At 33.0% G+C, this 25,747-nt stretch overlaps 1 protein-coding gene across 1 annotated transcript in view; it reads left to right on the plus strand.

Annotated features, from left to right (window-relative positions):
- The window catches only part of SCFD1 (sec1 family domain containing 1), an 88,051-nt gene that overhangs the window by 9,032 nt on the left and 53,272 nt on the right, over positions 1-25,747 (plus strand). The window contains exons 4-12 of the mRNA XM_010986175.3: positions 715-805; positions 4,789-4,911; positions 6,322-6,409; positions 10,700-10,789; positions 11,860-11,915; positions 12,866-12,951; positions 15,302-15,401; positions 22,352-22,491; positions 25,163-25,253. Coding sequence (XP_010984477.1) covers positions 715-805; positions 4,789-4,911; positions 6,322-6,409; positions 10,700-10,789; positions 11,860-11,915; positions 12,866-12,951; positions 15,302-15,401; positions 22,352-22,491; positions 25,163-25,253 — 865 coding nt within the window. The remainder of the gene's footprint in view (positions 1-714; positions 806-4,788; positions 4,912-6,321; positions 6,410-10,699; positions 10,790-11,859; positions 11,916-12,865; positions 12,952-15,301; positions 15,402-22,351; positions 22,492-25,162; positions 25,254-25,747) is intronic.

Consider the following 25,747-nt stretch of genomic DNA (forward strand, 5'->3'; position numbering starts at 1 on the left):
GATAACTGGAATAATGTAAAAATTGAACATTGGTTGTATTTCCTGATGTAAGCTTGGTAAAATCTTACAGTGGAGAATAAAGACATCTTGTCATTTGATACTGGGATACTTGAGTGAAATGCTTCCTGAATTATAAAAGAGGAAACTGTCAAGTGATATAATCTATGAAATGCTTAGATGATCTCTTGTGCATTCTCTTATGAAGCAATAAATAAAAAAATACAGATTCTCTTAAAATTTTAAGGAAGCTATCATATACCTTTCATTTAAAAATTATATTTGATTTTATTTATGGTTAATTTTTTTTTATTGTTTCTAAAGATAGTTCTAGCTTTCTGTTTTCCCTCTCTTGGGGAACTACACTTTCCTCCCACTTACCACCCCCTACCATAGGAATAAAACTGACTTTAAATGTGCTTTAGTTCTCACCCAAGGAGAATATTGGTTAAGGAGACTGTCTGACCATAAGTGGTATTAGAAGTAAGGTGATTGGAGTAGAAGAAAAGAAGATTGAGATTTAGGATATTACTAATAAATAATATTAACATTGATATAAGGAGAAAGCTGTATTAAATGATTGTCACAAGAGCTTTTAGAGTACTGGTCACTGTCCTTGAACTGTTCAACTCCTAGTTTGAGAAATACTGTTTTAAACTTTCATTTTAGATAAGTGACTAAGAAAAAAGTGAGTTTTATATTCTTTATGTCTTCTAGGCTTTTGCACTCTGATCGAGATCCTATTCCGGATGTTCCTGCAGTGTACTTTGTAATGCCAACCGAGGAAAATATTGACAGAATGTGCCAGGTAATATGAGTTCATATTTTCCTGATTCTTGAAGGTGGAAACAGAATTTTTCCAAAAAAATTGTTAGATGTCCTGGGCAAAAAAATCAGAAATCTGCTTATTCAATTTCCCACTTTGATTTTTGAGACTAGCTTTGAATTTTAAATAGATTGAAAGATTTAAATTTTTTTTGGCTGAGAAACATTATATTGATTAAGACTGAGTCCAGCTTTAAAAAAAAAAAACAAAAAAACAGAAAACCTAACTATATTACCTTTGTATTATTCTAAGGTAATGGGAAGTCAGAGTAGGAGTCCAAGTTGGTATAACAGCTCTATAAAGTAATCAAAGACTCAGGCTCCCTCTGTCTTTTTGATATGTCATCTTTAGTTTGTTGTTTTTTATTGTCTTGCTTGTTGCTTCATGGATGCAAGATGGTAGCTGCAGCTGTAGACATCACATCTGTGTTCAAGGCAAGAAGAAGGGGGAAATGGATTGTGCCAGCCCTGACTGTTCATTTTTATTAGGAAAGCTAAACTTTTCCAGAAACTCCCAGAAGACTTCCATTAATGTCTCACTGCATAGAATTAGCTTCAAGGGAGATCGCGAAAGTTAGTATTTAGAGTGTTTTGCCACCCAAATAAAATCTGTATTATTTTAGTAAGGAAGAAGGGGAAAATAGACATTGGATAGGTAGCTACAGTGTCTGCCACAGGTCACAAGCATCTTTACTTGTTATTGACTGTTGAATCAAATTGCTTTTTGTTAATGAAGGTCACATATTTTGTGTCCTGCATAGCTAATGATGCCCATCTTTCTCTTTTACCCTGCATAAACAAAACTGCCATTTTTTTTAAAAGAGGTGCAATTTATCATCCCTTCATCTTTCCTTTATTTATAACTGCTTTATTGAAATGTAATTCACATACCATACAACCCACCCAAAGTGTACAAAGTATACAATTCAGTGGTTTTAGTATAATTCTCAGAGTTGCGCACCCATCACTGTAATAACCTTCTAACATTTTCATCACCGTAACTATTACATACTCAACCCCTGCACCCTCACCCCTAAGGTACTTTTTGTTTCTATGTATTTGCCTGTTCAGAATACTACATATGAATGGAATTATATACATGGTCTGTTATATCTGACTTCTTTCTCTTAGCATAATATTTTCAGGATTCATCCATATTGTAGATGTATCAGTATTCTTTCCTTTTTATTGCTGAATAATATTCTGTTGTAGGGATATACCAAATTTTGTTTATTCATTTATCATTTGTGTTGCTTTTGATGGCTGTTACAAACAATACTATTATAAACATTTGTGTACAAGTTTCCATATAGACATATGTTTTCATTCTTCCTATGTCCATGAACACGTAGGAGTGGAACTGCTGGGTCGGATGATAACACCATGGCTAACCTTTTGAGGAACTGACAGACTATTTTCCAAAGTGATTGCATCATTTTCTATTCCCTCTACCAGTGTTTGAGGGTTCCAGTTTCTCCAGGTCCTTGCCAATACTTTTTATTATCCAACATTTTGTTTGTCACCGTCCTAGTGAGTACAAAATGATATCTCACTGGTTGTGATTTCATTTCCCTGATAACTAAAGATATTAAGCATCTTTTCATGTGCTTATTGGCCATAATTATCTTTAGAGAAATGTCTATTCAGAACACTTGTCCAGGTTTTAATTGGGTTGTCTTTATTTTTGAGTTGTTAAAGTGCTTTATATTTTTTTAATACTAGACTCTTATCAAGTATATTATTTGTAAATATTTTCTTCCCTCCTGTGGTGGGTTAGCGTTTCACTTTCTTAATAGTATCCTTTGGAACACAAAAAATTTTTAATTTTGATTTTAAACTTTATTTTTTCTGTAGTTGTTTGTTCCTTTGGTGTCATATATAAGAAATTATTGCCAAATCTCTGTTTTCTTTGAAGATTTTTATAGTTTTGGCTCTTGTGTTTAGGTCTTTGATGCATTTTGAGTTAATTTTTATATGCTGTAAGGTAGATGTCCAACTTCATTCTTTTGCATGGGGCTGTCCAGTTGTCCCAGCATGATTTGTTGGACAGATTATTCTTTCCCCAATGAACAGTCTTGACAGATTTGTCAAAAATTAATTAACAATAGATAAGTTGCTTTATTTCTGGACTTTCAGTTTTTTTTCCATTGATCTCTGTGTCTGTCCTTATGCCAGTATGACACTGTCTTGATTACTCTTGCTCTGTAGCAAGTTTTGAAATTGGGAACTTGAGCTCTCCAACTTTATACTTTGTTTTCAAGATTGTTTTGACTTTTCTGGATATTTTGGATTTTCATATTAATTTTAAGATTAGCTTGTGAGTTTCCATAAAGAAACACCTGGAGTTGCGATAGCAATTGCACTGAACCTGTAGATCAGTTTGGAGAGTATTGCCATCTTAACAATATTAAATTTTCTGATCCATGAGCATGGAATAGCTTTTCATTTATTTAGATCTTTTAACATTCCTTTCAGTAATGTTTTGTAGTGTGCAGAATGTAAGTTACACACTTCCTTTGCTAAATGCATTCCTTTGTATTTTTGTAAATGCTATTGTGAATGGAATTGTTTTCTTAATTTCATTTTTAGGATTACTCATTGCAAGTCTGTAGATACCTAGTTGACTCCTTTATATTAATCTTGTATCCTGCAACATTTCTGAACTTCTGTGTCCTTTTGAAATGTCTCCATCATTCTTTGATCATTTCCTTACTTTTTGGTGTGATAAGTTATTCTAGTCTCATCTTTTACTTTCTCTGTCCCAATTCAAGTTTCAGCCATTTGTCTAAGGAGCCCTGGTTGCTTTTTGGTAGAGAATAGTATTTAGAAATCAGTGTCTGAGCATTAGGTACTCAATGCTACTAGAGGGTCACAGTTCTTAGGCCCTCTCAATGAACAGAGCTAGGAAATACATATATGTACATATGTGTATGTTTATATCAATACTTAATGCTATAAATCTTCCAACTTATCTCACTAGATATGTAGACAAACAGATAACCTCCAAAATTGTTTCAGTTAAAAAATGCAGGATTCATTCTAGCTTTTTGTTTTTGTTTTTGTTTTTGTTTTTTTCAAATCTGTAACTCCTTTCTCTGACAACGAAAACCATGGCTTCCAATAGCCTCAGCATAATTACTTATTTTCTCAGTTCTCTCAATCCTCATTCCTTTAATCAGTCTCCCAGGATTTATTGAACCACTGTCCTGATCAGTCACCTTCCTCACACAGGCTCCAGACCCTCAGGTTTTCACATTTCAACATCTCTGAAACCATATGCATCTTAAAATTGATGGTGTGTTATAAAATTTTATTGGCAGCATTAATTCTTTCTTAGCGTTACTTAAAATAACACTACCTGTTACAATTGATATTATCTTAGATTTGAAGAAATATGCTTATTTAGAGACCTATTTGGATAGAATTAAAGAAGATAAGTAAATTTCATTGAAGAGTTAACATAACTTTAAGTGACTGTTTTTGGATGGTCGAGAAGGAATACTTCTAGAATCAGTCATTGGAATTATAACATGTCTGTATACAATGAAGGAAGTATTTGTTGTATTGTCACATGACTGCAGCAGTAGAAGGTAGTATCTGCCAAATATATTTAGCATTTAAACTATATAAGAGAACCACTTCTGGATACTTTTAAGAAAACCTAGATAAGCTGTTTCAAAGCAGTTTTATGCAGTATTGTAATTAATAAGATTTTATTGATAATACAATTGTAATATCATAACTTTAATTATTAAAATATATGTCAGTTACTTCTGTAACCAAATAACCAGTACCTCTTCATAACTTTGTTCTCTGGGGATACTTTTTTTGTATCATTTGTAAAACCTGTCTTTTAAATATGTATATTATCCTTTAAAACCTTGTTCTTATTGTATCTAAAAGGTTTTTATTTGTCATCATCCTTCATGCTATCCTGTAAGAATGAAATATTCATTGTATTTATAGGATCTTCGAAACCAACTCTATGAATCATATTATTTAAATTTTATTTCTGCCATCTCAAGAGGTAAACTGGAAGATATTGCAAATGCAGCCTTAGCAGCTAGTGCAGTAACACAAGTAGCCAAGGTAAGAGATTTGATTGCACTCAAAATTTTGTCAATGTAAAGTTTAGCAATATTCTGAAACCTGTTAATCAACATAGGTGTCTGATTTACAGAGGACCAGAACAACCTAAGAAATATTTAGACTCAGTACTTTTAGAAAGAGTTCTGTTAATGTAAATTATCTTCAACTTGAACTAGGCCAAATAAACCAAACTAAAGGAACTTATAATTCAATGAATTTGAAAGACAAAAATAAAAAGATGAATCAATTTTTGTTTTAGGCCGGGATTTGTATAAACTTCTTAGCTCAGCTTAGAAATAGTTTGACAATCGTGTTATCATAAGTTATACTTAGAATATTTTGACTTTGTTTTGTCTATAATCACTATAGTCACCGTACTATCTTCACATGTTTTTTTAGTTAGGAGAGTATCCAAAGGTGCTATGTTGCATATTATAAGAAAGAAGGAATTCACAGCAGGCCAGCAATTCTATATCACAGTGACTTTTAGTCAGGTTTAGCTTAATTATAAATAAATCTGTAAAATATATTTTTGGTTATAGGCCTGTTTTGCCCTGTGCTTCTTGAAATTTGGACAAGTTATAAGTGAAAATTCTACAGAATGATATAGAGCAAATAAAAGACTAAACAACCATGCACTTACTTTCCATTTTTCACCACTAATAGATTTTTTATTCTTAGATTTACATGGTTCACTACTACTTCTGATTAGTTCTTGAGGCTTACATCTTCTTTCTCTTCCAAAATTTATCATTAATTTTACATGAAATAATAGAAGTTTTCAATTTAATTAAATTTAACATATCTCAAACAGATTTCTTAATTTTTCTCCTAATTTGCACTAGTAAAGAACTAGTATAACCCTTCCCCACCTAGTGGGGAGGATATAGTCAGTGGTAGAGCACATGTTTAGCATGCATAAGGTTCTGGGTTTAATCCCCAGTACCTCCATTAAAAATTTTTTAATTTTAATTTAGAAAAGGAATATTGTTTTAAAAACCAAAAAACTTTTCCCCTCCTCTAAATATGGTTCACAGTGCAAAAATAGTTACTGTGACTTAGGAAAGTGTGATTAAAATGAATATAAAAAATAAAATAGTGGCTTCTCTTCAAAATTGATATCCTTCTCCATCCCAACCACAATTTTAAAAAAATTTTTATATATTCCTAAATTTTATTTCCTGAAAATGTTACTCTCCTTGATAATTTATTTCCTAAAGGCTTGTTTTTTATTGCTTTTTAATGTTAACTTCTCATTCTTGCCAAATAGGCAATCTGATACATGGTATAATTCTTAGTTATTGCATGTAATTGTAATTTTTTACATTTTACCGTTTGTAGATTAAATCAAACTACATGTGCATTCAATATTGTAAAACTGACTTGAAACCCTTTTCTTTTTGTTTCTAGGTTTTTGATCAGTATCTGAATTTTATTACTTTGGAAGATGATATGTTTGTATTATGTAATCAAAATAAGGAGCTTGTTTCATATCGTGGTATGTAAAAATAGGAATATTGTAATTCATTGTTAACAAAATGAACAGTGTACTGTAAAAAAAAAAAAAAGAACATGTTTAGTGTACTCCAAAAGCAGCTTTGTTTACAGCAGTAGAGCTATGAAAGATTTTTTTAAAGCACACAAGGAAAACAAGTTTCAGACTGAATTCTGTCACGTATAGATAACATTCACTGAATCTGTTTTGTAAGCTCAATGCAGTACCAATTATCTGGCCTTTTAGGTACCCCACAGCAACTTGAGTGAATGGTTCACTCATGGCAAGAAAGACAGTATTTTAGTGGTAGGATGTAGTCAGTCTTTTAATACTTTGACTCTTGGGTAAGAACAAGTTTACTCTGCTTTAGTTTCCTCATCTGTAAAATGAGAATAATAGTGCTACCTACCTCAGAGTTTTTGTGGAAATTAAATGGATTAATGTGTGTCAAATGCCTAGAACAGTTACTGGCATATAATAAGCATTCAGAAAAGTTGGTTAATGTTGCTTTTTGTTAAGATCAGACAACAGAGTCAGCAGCTACTAAAGCACTGTTATAGAATGAAATATAAGTGCCATTCCCAAGTGTTAGACTCCCTTGATTTCTTATAGTAGTATGATTGGGTATTGGTATTTGATAAAATGTTATTGGACCACCTCTGAAGTTTGTGTTTCCAGTTTTGGTAAACAGACCATCCTTGAATGTAGATTAAAATTTACAGACATGCATGTGCACACACATGCATACACCCACACCACATTTTATTGTCTGTGTTGATTTTTTTTTTTTTTGTAAAAACACATAACTTGAGATCTACCCTCTTAACATGTTTAAGTATACAATACAGTATTATTGACTTAGGTACAATTTTGTATAGCAGATCTCTAGAACTTAATCATTTTACTTAACTGAAAATCTATGCCCATTGATTAGTTATTTAAATATTTTAAAGAAAATTACAGACCACAGATGTGATCAGCCAATTCAGTGAAATAATTATTAACTTCATACTTAGGAATTGAGATGTTTGGGGATGCCTAAAATTTCAGTGGTTTTAAAGTAGGGGGTATGTCCCCACCATGGGGCATTTGGAAATGTGTGAGGACAGTTTTTTATTGTCACAATTAGCACTAGCATTTAGTGAACAGGGACTTGGGATGCTAGATGTTTTGCAGTGTGTAAACCATACTCAAACAGAAAATTGTTCTGCAAAAAATGCCAGTGGTATCCTATTATAAAACACTGGACCAGGTGGTAAACTCCCTAAGAGAAGAGAACATGAATCTTTTGATTTCATTGAGCTCCACAGCATGCCTTTTGTTGAAATTAAGCAGCGTCTCTAAATGGGTGTACGTATTTGCTGAATTGACTATGTAAGAGATTTTTGACAGTACTGTAGTTACTAACAGACATCTATTTACAGTTAATTGACTTTTAAATTAATTAGCTACTTAAGTTACATGTTTAAAACCTAGTTTCCCTTAAGCTTTTAAGCTAAATTTATAAATTTTGTTACCTTATTTCTAAATCTAGTTACATAGAGATAAGCACCTTTACTTTTTCTTTAATCGATTAACTCAGATTGAACAGCTAAATCCTAATCAGTCCCATTTAACAAACTTAGTCAACAAGCTTAGCTTGTTAAATTCCCTTAAACAGTTTAGTTGCATTTATAAATTCAGTATATTAATTTTTTAATTTGTTTAAATTGATGAATAGTTAATGTAAGTTACAGGTATACAATATAATGATTCATACTTTTAAAAGGTTATATTCCATTTATATTTATTGTAAAATATTGACTGTTTTACCTGTATTGTACAATATATCCTTGTAGCTTATTTAATAAGTAATAGTTTGTTCCTCTTAATCCCTCCCTCTATGTGCCCACCCCCACCCCCACTGGAAACCACTCATTTGTTCTCTGTAGCTGTGAGTCTGCCTCTTTTTTGTTACATTCACTAGTTTGTTGTATTTTTTAGATTCCACATATAAGTAACATCATACAGTATTTGTCTTTCTGTCTCGACTTATTTCACTTAGTGTAATACCCTCCAAGTCCATGTTGCTGCAAACAGCAGAATTTCATGACTTTAATGGCTGAATAGTTTTAAGTACTTCAAATACCAGACCAGGCAAATTTACAAATCTAACAAACAAAATCTACCCAAATATTCAAATAATTATTTAAAATAATTAAATTTACATTGAGTCTAAATTCATTAAATATTTAAGTATTTATAAATGTATTTTCTGATCTCTCAACTTAAAAATCACAAGTCTGAAATTATTAATTATTGAGTTTAAAGTATAAATTTAATTTATTAATTTTATAGTATAATCACATGATTAATCGCCCAGATTCTCAATAGTATAATTACAATAATAGATTGCCCTGTACATACTTTACAATATAAGTTCATTTACTCCTCAGAATACCTTTATGAAGTAGGTTTTAATATTATTTCTATTTTCTAGATGAAAAAACTGAGGCACAGATGTTAAGTAACTTAATAAGGAAATGGTAGAACCAGGTTACAAAACCCAGGCATTCATTCTAGAGATAGTGCTCTTAACAATTATGTAATTATGTGCCACATCCTTTCAAACATTCCAAGTACTTTAACTAATAATCTTAAACAGATAATTCTAAACATAAATCAAATATATTAATACCATGGATTCAATTTGTATCACCTTATTTCCATGGATTGGGAATTTATTTATCCAGGAAAAGAACCAGATTTGTCACCTCAGTTAGACTTAGGCTAATGTCTCAGGCAAACCAGGTTATCGAAAGTGAGGTGAAGTTATTGATGGACAGTGTTTGACTGTTCAGGTCAGTGTGGGACTAGGGTGTAGGACCTGAAGGCTTCAGGCTTTGTATAGATTTTACCTGAACCAGTGATTGACAGAATGAGCTGAGTATTTCTCTGGTTTGGTGTCCCCTGAATTTATATCATTCACATTGTATTCTTATGCCATTTCTATTATCTGATTTGGATAGATGGCAGTCTGCAATGCTGAATAGCGGCACATTTCCTCGTCCAGATTCTCTGTTGCCTGGTTAAGGTCATTGTTATTTTTATGTTCTCTGCATGTGCCATACTTTCTTTGAATACTTTGATATATCTAATTGGATTCTGCTTTCCTCTCATGCTAATCACAAGTTGTAGTGAATTTTATATTTATTTTTGCATTCAGGATTCTGGGAAATTAAAAATATTATACAGACAATATTTTAGTCCAGTCAGTCTTTTAACAAATAGCTACTGAACATCTACTTGTCAGACACTGGGCCTAGGTACTGTGAGAGATAGGAAGATGAATAAGGCAAGGTCTTTGACTGTCAAGGACAGCCTTCACAGCAATGTTTCTAAAAGTGTAGCCCAACAAACTGTGTTTCAAATGTGGAAGCCAGGGTACAGTAAAGTAGACAAGATAGCAAAGTCACTGATTATCAGCTTAGTAAGTCGGCCTGCCACCTCCCCATTTATTCTTCCTTCCTGACTAGTGTCCGTTATTACTCTTACCTTTTAAAACATTTGAAATGTTGGTTCTTAAAGTTCCAAGAAAGAAATGGGACAAAAAAGAAAAAAAATGTAGCCCCAAGAATCACCCGAAGTCTTTGTCAAAATTGCAGATTTCCTAGAATTGTCCCAAATCTATTGAATTGAATCCCTGAGGGAAAGGGCTAAGAACCTTTCATTTTTAACAGCTTCCAGAAAAGCTTTTTTCTCTTCTCTCATATTCTTAGAGTGACCCTTATACTCACTAAAGTTTGAGGACCACTCCATGCAGTTTCACAGATCAGAAAAAGAAATTCAAATAATTTGTTATAATACAAAGAAAATGTATATGATATTGTTCTTGCGATAACTGATTTATATTATCCTTTTCTGACAGGAGTTGGATAATAAGATCAGTAGTTTCTTGAGGCCATCTAATGTTTGTGAATAAAATTATGGACTATGATATTTATTTTCCTATTTGCTCTAGCAAAAATTCTGTATAATTTTTGTGGTGGGTTTTCTTATTACTACTCTAATATTGATACTACTCATTATTACTACTGATACAGAGGTGGTTTTTTTTTTTTTTTCCTGAGGTATTACAATTTTAAGTGGATAGTTGTTCACTTAAGGTTTACAGCATAAAAATTTTTACTTATTTGAATATTATAAATATTATCAACCTGCAAATTGATAGGTATTTGATAATAATTTTAAGTTTATTAAAAACAAGGCATAAATTTTAATGGCTTTTTTTTCCCGCTCCCCATGTCACTTTAGCCATTAACAGACCAGATATCACAGACACGGAAATGGAAACTGTTATGGACACTATTGTTGATAGCCTCTTCTGCTTTTTTGTTACACTGGGTAAGTTTTCAAATCTTTCTATTTATTTCTTCAAGGCAAATTAATTATTTAACAACTCATTTAACCTGTTATACTGTAATATGATCCTCAGTTATCTATCTGGATCTCTGCAGGCCCTCTTTCCACAGTTGTGATAAAATACACATTCTGTACTATATAAAACCACAATTCTCTTAATAATTTAATGTAGTTATCATTTAGCAGATCTGTTGTCACCCAAGTCATCTCTGGCAATTGTAACTTTCTAATATATTGTTTGTATGTTTGTTGGTGACTTTGCCTATGTGCCTGCTAATTTTCTTTTAATATTTCATTATGAAAAATCTCAAAATACATGTTTAATTAGAGAGATACATGCCTGGTACTATTAAGGCAAATTCCCAAGGCACCAGAAAACATGAAATTTACATATGATATTAATCCAGCATACTCTGAAAATTTTAAACATGTCTTTGGAATATCTAAATTTACTTATAAATTGTGTTTAGTAATTTAATGTATGACTTTATTCTTTACTATTAATAATAGATCTGTTTAAAAACCTAATTGCAGTTTTAATTTTGCAGACACCTTTCAGTTAAAACAAACTTCACACTAGATTAGTAAAATTTCTCTCCATTTCACAAATGAGAAAATTAAAGGAGATACATGTGTAGTTTAGGATACAGACAAAAGTTTGAGGAGAATTTGTGTGTAGATTTTGGGGCTCCCTCCTTTTCAGGGATTTTTCCCTTTAATTTTGAGCCCAGAAATGAAATCTTTGATTTCCCAGCTCAGTAAATCTGTTTTCTGCTTGAGCTTTTTCTCCTGTGTACCATGCAGACTGGAAAGTACCCTTAGGAGGAAAACTGGTTAAAAGTATCTCTTACTTTTCAAGTGTGTATCTCTTCTTTCAAGAGTTTTACCCTCCCCCACTTTCTGCCTGCTTTTGATTGCTCTCAGTACCTTCAAACGGGATTCTTGTTGTTTTTTTAAAGAAAATGTGTGTTATTATTTGACGGTGATATATATAAGTATCCATTGTAATTATTAAGAGCTGAAATCATTGCCGACATCTATTGTTAAAATAGGTGCTGTTCCTATCATCAGGTGTTCAAGAGGAACAGCAGCAGAAATGGTAGCAGTGGTGAGTTCATGCAAATATCCATTGGGGATAAATAACTGTGTCAATTGTTTTCCCTAAGTACATGAAGTGTACTTTCTGTTAATAGAAAGTATGTATACAATTGTTATGGGTTCTATATTGAAGTACCAAAGGCAACTATTTTTATTTTATAACATCGGGATTCCAAAAATAAAAAATAATCATTGTATCCTTCCATGTGATGGGGTAAAATGATATACTCCAATGTGAATGTGCTATTCCAGGCTGTTTCTTTTTTACTAAAATGTATGTTCCTCATTCATCTTTGTCTTACACTTATTTGATCCCGCAAGTCATTTAATATTTAACTTTATTTAGCAAACATTTATTAACAATCATAATCATTTTTAAAATGGTGAAGTATATTTTGCTATCCCACAATACTGGAGTAAAGCATTCAGTCTAAAATGACTATTCAAAATTTTGCTTTAAAGATTAAAAAATAAAGAGATTTGAGAAATTATAGTCACTGAAAAGAAGGTAAATGGTATGGAAATATGGAGGAAGATACACTAGCAATTTTGAGTTTTATTAGCCCAGATGAATCTGACTGATAGAGGGCTGGTTTCTTTCACATATTCTGTTTGTATTCTGGAGCCTCGTACTGCCAGCACTATTTAGATCACTTCCTTGGTAAAGCAGAGTTATGCTTTGGGAGAGAGGGTGGGTTATTACTGCAAAAGGTTTCCTGTACCTAAAGTAAAAGTAGTCAACAAAAGTGATTGTTAGTGAAATCAGGTCTGAGTCACAATAGAAAAAGCATTGGTCTTTTCAAGTCCAAGTTAGGATGAGAAGCAAAAATATTAGAATTGCTGTTTTATAAAGAAATTCCAAGTTTTTAGTTATGAAATTAATAACACACTGTGTATTACCCTGTATACAAGTTCTCTGAAACTGTTCTTTAAGAATTAATGTAAAACTTCATTTTTCAGAAATTAGATAAGAAACTTCGGGAAAATCTAAGAGATGCAAGAAACAGTCTTTTTACAGGTGACACACTTGGAGCTGGCCAATTCAGGTATTATGTTAGTTAATACACACTTCAAAATGAAACATCTGTAGAGTTTTGGGGGTTGTTTTTCTTCTCTGATAGAAAACCCTTATACTTGTAATTGAAATTTGTTTCTTTTTAATGAGAAAATCAGAATCAGGGCTTTGACTCAAATTGTTCTTGAAAATACAAATGGAATATTTTATTTAATTTACTTTCTTTTGTTAGAATTTTGTTTTGTATTTTTATCATCTGTAGGAGAAAATTTTCTGTTATATATGGCTTTAACAGTCAGAAGCCATTTCCTTTTAATTATCATTCAGCCTCTTGGTAATGAGAAAAAAGTAAGTGAAAAACCTGTGATACCTGTATCTGTTTCTACTTATCCATTTACTGGTTTCCATTTTTGCATTAAAATACCAACAAAGTATTATCGTCTTTGTTACCATGTCTAGCACGAGTAGGTAATTCCAAAGTTACTGACTGCTCAATTATTAAGGAATAGAAATACTTAAAAAAGATCTATTACAGTATATTTAACTTTTGATTATTAAAGATAATAATCTTTACAATATTGGGACAATATTGGGATGAAAAAGTAAAGAAACCCACACCAGTGGCTGAAAATTATTTCAAGGAGACTAGACTGTATTTTGGAAAATTAATTATTATCCCTAGTTTAGGTGAATTAATAAATAAAGCCTGTGAAAATAAATTGATACTCAGAGAGTGTAGCTGCCTTCTGGGAATAATAATTATATGGTAACCTTCCACCGACTTCATTTCAAGTCAATTTTAATGGCTCCTATAGTCTTATATACAATTTCTATAATTTGGAGTTAACACTAAAGTTGTGTTTCAATTATCGAACTATTTCACCTCCCATGTTACTTTAAATTGTTCTATGATTTCATTACTGGTCTTAAATATTTTTCAAAATATTTCTTATTAAGTAGAGCAGAAACATCAAATTCTCACCTGACTTTTTGCTTTTTTAACAGAAGCAACCACTATGTCATACCTTAGTAGTTCCCTCTTTATTGTGCTCTGGTGTATATAGGCCTTAGAAATCAATACAAAGACATTATTTTAATTGGATAATTTTTAAATGTATTTACATAAGCATAATATAGTTGTCTTATTTCTAGTTTGTTGGATGCATTTCTAAATTATTTTAATTAAGAGCCAGCAACCATTGTTGACTATTGTAAAATATGTTTGAATCCAGTTGTGGGCTAATGATTCTCAACAAAAATTTGGTAATGTCTAGAGACATGTCAGTTGTCACAATTGGGTAGATGCTACTGGAATCTGGCGGGGTGCGTTACAAGATACTGCTGCACATCCTACACTGCCCAGGACAACTCCCCAAAATAAGGAATTAACCAGCCCCAGATGTCGATAGTGCTGACTTAATAAACCCTGTCATAGGCTGTCCTCCCTGCCTTCCACCTAGCTCTGGAGTAATAAATGCTAGTAGGTGGTAAGGGTGCCACTCCTACTTTTTATCACCAAATCTTATAATCAGTGCAGTTGGGAGTTCACTGTCTTACACCCATTAGGATGTAATGAATTACTGAAATGGTCTTAGTTCTCTTGCAGGAGAAAATAGATATAGTTAATATTATCAGGTAGCAATGCCTATTGAAAATTGATGTGTACTCTTGATACAGTAGTGCCACTAAAGCAAAACCTCTAACATTTGTGCAGACATGATAATCAGATGACTGTGCCTCAGTTCGCTTTAAATGTGTTTTATTTCACGTCTAAATGATAATGATGGGGTTAAACAATATATGAAGTGTCTGGTAAGTGAATAATTATATAATTAGTTACCATTGTGGCATGATGTTTTAGTTTTATATGTTATAATGGGATAGGGTGTTGTGAGGCTCTTCTTTTGTCTGCTTCTTTGAATTTGTGTTTACAGGAAAGAATTGAAATTTGTAATTTATGTAAGCTATCAAATATTTGTATAAATTTGTAAGATTCTACTCCCTGTAATTGTTTTCTCTGAAGCTGACAATGGCTTTTTTTTTCCTTTTATTCAAAAATGTAAAATATAAATCTGAGTAGAAACAACTGATTCTTACTATAAAAATTATTCTGTGAAAGTATTTGTATAGATTTCTTTCCTTTAAGAAAGTTTCCTAGGTGAGACTTATAATCTAGCATCATATACAGGCTCTAAATAGTCCAAAGCATTACTTTACTTGACTGACTGTACTTGAAAATTTTTTAGAAAGCAAAGTATTATGGAATGTCAGCATTAGCATACTTATTGTTCATATCAAAATGACATATACTGAAAGTATTAGATGCATTTAGATGTGTACACTGGCGTTAAGAGTTACATTTTTTTTCAATATATTTACAGCTTCCAAAGGCCTTTATTAGTCCTTGTTGACAGAAACATAGATTTGGCAACTCCTTTACACCATACTTGGACGTATCAAGCATTGGTGCATGATGTACTGGTAAGAGGCTAAGCATACCACTTTTTACTAAAATGTAGTAACATTCAGAGGTCTGACCTTTATTTAAAATTAACATGGCTACAGAAACACAGATGAGAAGGATGGAGCTGAGAAACTGGAACAAAAGTAGTGATGGACTTTAGTATCCACTTGATGTAGATGCTGGAGAATAGTGAAACCTTGAAGTTTAAAGTTCCAAATTTATGGCCTTTAAATTATAGGATAAATCAGTGGTATTGTTGGAAAGATGAGAAAAAAAGAAAGGAAGAAAATGAGTGGCTTTTTTTTTTTTCATACTAAGTAAATAAATTTGTTTTCCCTTGGGAGAAAAGCTATAATTTCTCCCTTTTTTTCTAGGAATCAGTTAAGCCTCATTTTATGGTAAAAATAAATAGTATTTTTTATATTACACAGTATGTTTGCTGAAGTAATTCCACATAGGTAATTTCATGCTTAAAACTAAAATCTGTATCTGTGCATATATTCAGCTACTAGCATATATTCATCTACCAAATACTGTAAATAGCATGTGATAGGCACAGATAAATAAAAGCAGCCCCAGTCTTCAAAGGCAATGGGAAGAAAAGATGTACCCAAATAATTTCTGTACAAGACTTATGTAATAGGGCCAGAATTGTCCCCATTTGTAAGATAGAAAAATTGAGACGTAGAAGTTAAAGGGTTTGAACCCGAATTATTGGCTCTGCCAAGACTAGCACTCACTGACTCCTAGCCCAGGCCTGTAAGGGTTATAGTGTAAAATAGCATCATTATTGCAAAGATTGCCTGAACTGTCGTACAGAAAGAAAATGAAAGACATACAGTAGAGGGTTTTGGTTGAATGGTTTATTTCTTTAAAACCCAGACTCTAGCTGTAAAGTAGTTAAATAAATCAGATTTCAGGATTACTGATGGAAATTGGCGGTTCTGCACACTTCTTAATCCTAGAGTCCTGTGCCATTCTGGACTCTAGGATAAGTGTCAATGATAGTAGGCAACTCTGATTTCAGCAGAGAGAGCGAGAAGAATTGGGGACCACTGAATTAAACCCTGAGTAATGGAACATGGAAGCTAGTTTTAGGAGGTTAGTAAGAGGCGGAAGAACCACTGTTGGAGTGCCTGCTTTCTGACAGAACGTTCTAGACCCTGGTTTTAGCAATACATAAAGCAAATGAAAATATTCCTTTCTTCCTATAGCTTACATTTTGGTAGTAGAGACAGGCAATATATAACATTTCAGAAGGTAGAAAGTACTCGAGAAAAATAAAGTAGGTAATGATGAACAGGATTGCAGGGTTTTTTTTTTTTCTTTTTTAGTTTTATTAGGTAGAATTATTACAGTTTGCACATATACATTATATTGCATGTGAATTAAAAATAGAGAAGACCTCCCTGAAAAAGACATTTGAGGAAAGGTCTAAAGGAGAGAAGGTAGTGAATTACATAGCTACATGGGAGAATAGCATTCTAGGCAGAAGGATGCCTGATATTTTTAAAAGATGGCAAGGCAGCCAAGGTGGCCAGAGCAAGTAAGGCGGGGGAAAGCGGCAGGAGATGAAGTTAAATGGGACACGGGATGCAGTGTCCACTGTAAGCACACTGATTTTTAATTTAAAAGACATGGAGAGCCACACACAGTTTAGAGTAAAGGAGTGATGCCTGTTATACATTTTAAGAGTATCATTCTAGCTACTATGTTGAAAAAGACTCCTTGGGGGCGTGGAATAGTCAAGGAGACCGATTAGGAGTTGCAGTTATCTTAGCGAGAGATGATCGTGATTTACAGCAAGGTGAAAATGGTGATGGTTGTGATAATCTATTCAATGTGGAGTGTAAGACTGCCTGATGAATTGGATGTAAGATGTAAGAGAGGGGAGTCAAAGATGACTCCAAAGTTTTGGCCTTTGCAAATGAACAGTTACTCTTTATTGAGACGGAAAAGATGTGAAAGGAGCAGTTAGGGGAGAGGGGAGACCAGAGATTAAGTTTTGGACATGTTAACTGTGAGATGCTTATTAAGATACTCAAATATAGATATCAAATAGGTGGTTAGGTATATGAGCTTGGATTTAAGGAGAAACATCTGGTCTAGAGAAATAAAGTTAAGAATAGCCCATATATAGGAAGTATTTAAAGCCATTTTAAAGCCAAGAGATAAGACAAGGTCACCAAGGGAATGAGTATAGATGGAAGAGAGAAGAGGTCTAAGAACTGAACTCTGAGGCATTTCAGCAGTAAGAGGTTGAGGTGATGCATAGCAACAAACGGTATAATGTAGGAAGTAGCAACCAATGAGGCATGAGAACTAGGTCTGTATTGTTTTAGAAGCCAGTGAATTAAATATTTCAAAGAGAAAGCAGGAATTAACTTGTTCAAATGCTGAGGACTAAGAAGTAATCATTGCGTGTGGCAGTGTTGAGGTTTATTAGTGAATTTAGTAAGAGCAGCTTCCATAGAGTAGGGACTGAACACTGAAGTAGGTTTAAGAGATTGGAAGGGAGTGAATATAGACAGACCTGAAAAGAGTTTAGCTATATAGGAGAGCTGAGAAAAGGGGTGACTTCTGGAAGGGGACTTGGGATCAAAAAAATTCTTAAATGAGAGACAGTACAGCAAGTTTGTGTGTTCCACATTGCTGAATGACAGAAAGAGAAAAATTGATTATGGACATAGGAGTGTCCTGCAGGCCTTTAGGAGTCGTTAATGACCAGAATAGACAAGGAGTTCTCAACCTTGGCATTATTGACATTTTGGGCCTGATAATCCTTTGTTGTAGGAGGGTGTCCTGTGCATTGCAGGATATTTAGCGGCATCCCTGGCCACTGCCCTCTGGATACCAGTAGCAACCCTTAATTCTGACAACCAAAATGTCTTCACATATTGCCGAATATACCCAGGGGGTGGAGAGGGGCAAAACTGCCCCTGATTAAGAACTACTGTTATAGGCTGAAGACAGGAGTTTCAAAGCTGAAGTTGTTTTAGGAAAGAGGACAAGTAAAGAGTCTGGGAACAGCAAGGAAGATACTAGCCCAATCCCAGGTCCGGTAGTGTGAGATGTGTGACAAGTTAAAAAAAAAAAAAAAGTAACCATCTGAGAAGGCTATAGGGGCTAGCAGTTGGAGTTCAACTGAAGCAAGAAAGTACAGTGGAAATTGATAGTAGATGTTCAGAACAGGAGATTTTGCTGATGACTGAGCATGAGTTCCAGATGACACCCAGAATGGTTTCAGGAATCCAGTAAGAATGAGTGATGGCATCTGAGGGGGTGAGGGATGGAGAGGAGGCAGTAGTGGTATAAAGAGCCAAACAGGGATTAATGGGCACAATAAGATAGTTTTGATAGTTTCAGATTTGGTTGGTAGAGCCCTAACTGTTGGGTGGCAGCCAGGGGCAAGGGTCTTAGTAAGAGCATATAGGTCAGGGGTCACCTCTGCACTCCTACCAGTGGTGTGTGGAGGATATATAGAGCATGAAATACTGGGATCCTTTCTAATTCCTGAACTTGAAGAGTTGCTAGAGGAAATTAAAGTACATGATGCTTTGAGTGCAGGAGATACGACATACGTACAAGTCATTGTGGGATGAAGGAATATGCTGAATCTCCGTGTTAGAAGAGAAATTGGGAGACATAACCTAGGGCAGACACTCCGCCATACTAGACAAGGCTAATGTAGGTTTTTGAAGTTTTCACTGTTCCAGAGTGAAACAAAGTGCCTTCTCTCTAGCAGACACTGCTGGTCACTGGGATACAAGGTAAACAAAGCAGATGTGATCCCTGCTTGCTTAGAGTTTAGAGTAGTGGATTCCTGTGGACATTTAGATTATTACTGTTTCTGTTTTTTGTATTTTTATAAATAATATATCAATGCACATCTCTAGTTAACTTACTTAGGTTAATGTCTCAGATTCCCTATTACTCTTTAAGCAGTCTTTTCTCAGTAACATTATCATTAGAATATTTAAGTCTTAGGAAAATAGTCTCTTTAAAAAGATTGGTTATAATAACCTAGACAACTTACATTGACTTATTCTGTTAATTAATTTTAATACAGTTTCTAGATGTGAAAAAACTACAACTGAGATACAAATTGTAACCAAGCTATTTTTTGTTGATGATTAAAACTGCTGCTTATAAGTTCCGAGCTTTTAAAATTCTTAATAATTATACCCTTTATCTCCACAAGATGGAGTAAAAGTTCTAGATAGGAGCTGTTAACTTGTAATTGGAACTTGCTTTTTATATTAAATATCTGCCCTGAAAATCCAGAACGTTGGTAATATTTATATTATCAGACCTTGGAAATGACTATGAAAATTCATACAGCTTCCCTGTGTGTCAGGAAGGTGATTGTTGTCATTTAACATGGGAAATATACTCTTCTGATGAAAACCTTTGCAGTGTCCTCTTTTAAAATCAGAATATAAGAAGCAAAATTAGTAACTAGAAAGTCATGATTCCTTTTTACTGTGTCTTGGTTGCAGGAGGGGTGGATTTGATTGTTCAACTACAGTGAGTAGTTATAGGCAAAGTGATGGAAATTATTTCATCACAATATCTTGTCCTTCAGTTGGCCTTTGTTTTTTCTAATCTTTAGTGCCCTTTTTGTGCCTTTGGTCCTCTTCTGACTCTCATTATTTAAAACACGAAATCAGAATTTATACTAATATGCATAAGAACTTAAAGTTTATTTTTTTCTTACCACTCAAGAAAAAACAGTGGTTTCCAAGTTCATATATGCTTTTTAAAGGTTATTAGAAAAACATTTTAGAAGTACTTGTTCCCTTAAAGACGTATGACATTTCTGTGTTTGATTGACTGTATCTTTGCGGGGTACAATTTCACATGTTTCTCTTAACTAATAGATCTAGAGACTTAATTAGATTTGGCTCAATTCCTTCTCAAAATAAAAGTTACTTTTACTTTACATGACTTTTTTCTCACGTGAATATAAATCTTAGCTCTGCATAAATAGGTGTCACCTATATTACCCAAATGTAATTTTGTTAACATTGGCTCTGTCTACCTCTGCTGATCCGCTTTAACTTATGAAAGGCAAACAAGACTGCTGAAATAGGTTTTATTTATACCTGGTGATTTGGTACACCATTGTCCAGTCTTCTGAGTCAGTGGAAATAGATTAGACTCTACCATGTTAAAACTAATTCTGTTGTATTTTATTTGTGTATAACTGTTCGATTTCTTTAACATGATTCAGTACAGCACAGAATGTTCTGATTTCCCAATATTCAAGACTGCAATTACTTTTCTTTATTTGCCTGGCTATTATGCAAACAATGAGAATGTTCTTGTTGCTATTATGATGTTATTTCTCAAAACTCTGTAACATCTTTTATTCCTTTATCATTTTAAGTATTCCATCAATATTTTCGTAAAAATATGCTCTCCTATTTTTAGAGCAGTAATTTTGCTAGCAAATTAGTTTTCAGTGATCTGTGTCATTACTATGGAAATATTACTTCACTAGAAATTCCAGTTAATAAAGATTAGCTATTTTAAAATCTTCTTTAGTATCTTTGTTTTGTTAGATAATTTTTAAAAACAAAGATTCTTCTCAGATGTAGCTATTAATATCTATGTATTTTACTTTCTTCCTGTATAGATGAGTTTTGTGGAGAAGTGAGGTTAAGATACGGGGAAAAGGAATTAAATAGGGTTATGTTATGTTTAACCAATGATAATATGAAGAATGTATAGGAAAACATAATATTAACAGATTGAAATATAATATAGCATCCTATTCTTTGTCAATAGACTTGTTACTTTACTAGCTGTTAGACATCTATATATTTTACTCTCTTGTTTTTAACATCATGGGGAAAAATGGCAAGAAAATAAGCTATTGTAAAGGATTTATTTGAGAAAGTTACACAGTATAGTCTAACAATTCAGACTCAGTATTAATGACCTTTTTTATCAAGAGGAGATTAAATTGTATTCAGTACATTTAATTTCCTAAGACCTAGAAGTTTAATCATTAAGAACTTTTATCTTAAAATGAAGATGATTGTATCACAGTCATGCTAGATGATTTCTCCATGCAGTTTCTTTCTTGCTCATTCATTAACTCATTTGTTAACATTAATGTTTTATCTCTACCTCACTATTCAGAGTAGAGCTGAACCATATAATGTTGCTATTACATGAAGGAACCCACGAGTCTAATGCAAGGAGGGAAAAAGAATAGAAAAGATAACTCACTTTTATTTTGTTTATTGTACGTTTGTTTTTTGAGAAAGGGCAAAAAAAAATCAAGCCTCACATGAGTAAAATTATGACTAGGGCAGAAAATTTTACCAACTATTGGCTCTTAGAATTTATGTGAAAGGGAGTGCTATTATTATTGTAGCTTCTATTGCATCTATATTTAATGCAGTCTATCCAAGTAACAGATCAGAGTTTGACTAAAAGTTTAAAAATTACATTTAAGATTATATTTTTTACTGGAAACAACTAAGCATCAAAAAACTTGCTCAGATAAATATAGCCAGATATTGGATTACTATGTAGCCATGATAAAAATGAAGTAGACAGACATATACAGATAGAGGAAGAGCTCTAAATACATTATTAAATAAGAAAAGTGAAGTACAAAGTATGTGTAGTGTAATCCCATTTTAAAATGTAAGGGAGATGTGTTTGCTGACATATGCAAAAATATTTTTCTAGAAGAATACAGAAGAACCTTAACATGGTTTTATGTATTTTTAAAAACTGTAGTCATATGCATCTACTACTTTAATTAAAATACGTAGTTAAAAATACCTTTATGTAACAAAATGTTGGAAAGAGTTCTTTTAACTTTGAGATCTGTATTTTGTCCTTCAAAATAGTGGAAAAGGCAGCAAGAATCCATGTATTTTTCTTGTAGGAAATGTTATGGTTCTTAAATTAAAAAAACTCTTATTTAAAACAGGATTGCTTTTCCTAGGATTTCCACTTGAACAGAGTTAATTTGGAAGAGTCTTCAGGAGTGGAGAATTCTCCCGCTGGTGCTAGACCAAAGAGAAAAAACAAGAAGTCTTATGATTTAACTCCAGTTGATAAGTTTTGGCAGAAACACAAAGGAAGGTAAGTATGAAAAACATTAATAAGTAAAAGATTCACCCCATAAAAAAAAATGAAGATGTCATCTGATTTAATGAATTTGATTTTTTTTTTAAAAAATCGAAACAAATCATGGTGGTTCATCTACACAATGAATAAGAACTATAATTAGTCTATGGGGCTGTGTCATTATTGCTTGATTTTCTAATTTCTGTGCTGTTTTTATTAGTTGTTTTGTAGGAACCACTTTCCTTTTCAGTAAGTTCATGCCATATGGTTTTGTAGATTTTACAGATAATCTTTCTGAATTTCATTTGTATTCCCATTGACCCTCTGCAGCACCATTTCTGCATTTCGCTAAAATCAGTTTTCGTGACAGGGAAACATCAAGATGATTTTTCCCTTTTTGTTCCATGTTTTCTTCATGTAAACTCAGTTTTAGATATCTGTGGGGAAAATACCTAAGCCTGAAAAGCAGATTTATTCAAGATATGCTAGAAGTAATAGGTGAAAAAATTGTAATAGTTTGCCATGTGATTTATTGTAGGTAGACATATAAATCCTATGTATTGCTACATCCCCTTAAAATTTAGGGTACTTTGTGAGCTCAGTAATTGCTAGAAAAGTTCGCTAGTGGTCATTATGGCTAGAGAAATCATTCTAAACCCCCAAAAATCATTCCTCTGAGAGAAGAATGTTTCTCATCAACAGTTATGGGAATACAATGTTACTATTTTGACTGTTTCAACTGTTATGTGTCTGTGTCATTGATAAAGATGTTCTTTTTGGTTTCATTTATGTTTAAAGAGAAGTAAGATATAGACTTGGTTCAACATGCTTGTTTTTGTGTCTGTTTCACTTTTTTTTTTATTTATAACTTTTTTTTGAACACTGGAAAATCACATGGCTATAACAGAATTTAAGTTTGTCTGTAGTGAAAAGTCACTATCTTCCTTTCTCTTACTGTAGCAATTTTGGGTGCTGTTATAACTTATTTTAAATGATTTTCTTCTTCTTAGTATTCCATAGTCTACATTTCCCTTTAGAATGGTGAAGTACAAGAATTTACATTATTTATAGAGCATGCAGGATATTTTAAAGTTCACATTCCCTAATAAAAAAAAAGCTTAGGAAAACAATTTTTTATTCAAATATGGAAATTTTTGAATGTTGTCTTTAAACCATGTGTTTAGGAACAGGAGAACCATGAGGTCAGTTGAATAGTAAGAACTTTAATTTTTTGTTTGTTAAGTAGGAATAGCCCTGAATAGTCTTCACTCTGAGTATCATGCTCCAGTAGTAAAGTGGGCACAGACACTGGGAGGTGACATAGAGTTAAAGAAGCGACTTAAGTCTCTCTGAGCTTCATTTTCCTCATCAGTAAAATGTGGGATGATAATTCTACCTATTGTCCTATTTCAGAAGGTTATTGTGAAGACTGAGATAATACAAAAAAGTAACTTGCCCAGAGTCATCCAGCTTTCTTTGGCAAAATCCAGTTCTGGCAGATTCCAAAGTCTCTGATCTTAACTATTGATGGTGTGTATGTCCCTCACCAAGACTAGTCAGCGTTAAATGAGACGGTAGAGACAGATTCTTAGCATAGTGTTTGGCATACAGTAAGCTCTCAATAAATGTCAGCAGTTACTGTTGTCTGTTAGCTCTGAGACCTGAAGATCTGTAGATTTTAAGGATCATTTAGTTCAACCAGCACATTTTACATGCTCAGTGCTATCTTTTGCCAGCATAGACTCTGCTGGACCTGGGGTTAGGGCCTACAGTTGACATGTAAAACTGGATTATGTTCCTCAAAATCCTTTCTGGAACTTCGGTCATTTCTGTGCTAATCAATGGTGAAGTGTTATCAAGTGTTCAGAGTGGAGGAAGGGAGGAAAGCTTTCATTGCTGGTGAGATGCAACCATTTCTTTCTTAAAGGAGAAAAGCTTCTGGCCTCCCCAAATGTTATAGATGAAAAATACTCATGTTAGGAACCATTTCATGGTCAACGTATATTCATCTAGAATTATTCAAGGTTAATGTTTCAGGACACTTCTTCTACCAAGCTGCTCGATATTGCAGATCAGTTGTGTCTGAAGTCTATGGAAATCACTGCTAAACTGCACTCACAGGGAAGAGATCAGGGGTTGGACCAACAAAACTGTGGCCTATGTTCTATTTTTACCAGTGGTGTTCTATCAGGTGTACAGAATTAAGATTTTTTTTCACAGTTATTTACATGTAGTATTTTAAAATACATCTTTATAGTTACATGGACCCTTTGACACCATATGTTAGTTATTTGGGTGGTAATATTTAATTGATGTTTGATATACCATGGCTTCTGTTCCTTTTTTTTCAGTCACTTAAGTATTTTTTTTCCTGATAGCTTATAGGTGAAGAGAAAATGTAATACAGTTAATGGAAAGAATAGACATAAAATTTAAATGTGTTTACATGTATAAATACTATGATATGCATTTTAAAGAAATAGTATTTTCAATATAAATAGATATCACAAGGATATAGATGTATTCAGCCTAAATGTTTCCTGCCTGTATTATATATAAAATACATTCAAATCCAAATAAGTACATTTAAAATAATAAATTATCATTGTATATATTTCAAAAATTACACAAAAGTCAATCTTTTAATCTCATACTCAACAGTTCCTCTTGTACAATACTGTTTCAGTCCATTCCCAGAAGTTGCAGAATCAGTTCAGCAAGAACTAGAATCTTACAGAGCACAGGAAGATGAGGTTAAACGACTTAAAAGCATTATGGTAAGATTCTGTTTGCTTTCTTGGAAATACAGGGAAATGGAAGGACAACTGGAGGGAGAGAGGTTAACATTTTTTTCCTTAAAAAAAATTCAAGGCCATTCACTGCTTTAATAACAGCAAAAACATTGTCAACTTATATAAAAGATCATTTTAAAAAAGAAACCTAAGTTTTGAGAAGAAAAAACATTTTTAAAAGAATAATACGGATTTATGATTAGAAAAATACAGAATGTGACTTATTTTGGAGATAGATGTTCCAGTGCTGCTCATTGTACTATACTGTGATCTAACTTCAAATTTCAGTTCTACTGTTTATTACTGTGTGGCTTGTGGCAAGTCTTTGGGCCTATTTCGTTATCTGAGAATGTAAGATCCATTTTTGTAGTCATCCAACCATTCATTAGATTTGTGGTGGCTAGAACTTTTCCATAACTGTCAAAACTGCTGATGCTTGCTCCTTGGAGGGGAAGAATTACTGTTCTGGGTGACCTAAA

Source organism: Camelus dromedarius, chromosome 5, assembly GCF_036321535.1.
Source record: "Camelus dromedarius isolate mCamDro1 chromosome 5, mCamDro1.pat, whole genome shotgun sequence".
NCBI classification, from domain to species: domain Eukaryota; kingdom Metazoa; phylum Chordata; class Mammalia; order Artiodactyla; family Camelidae; genus Camelus; species Camelus dromedarius.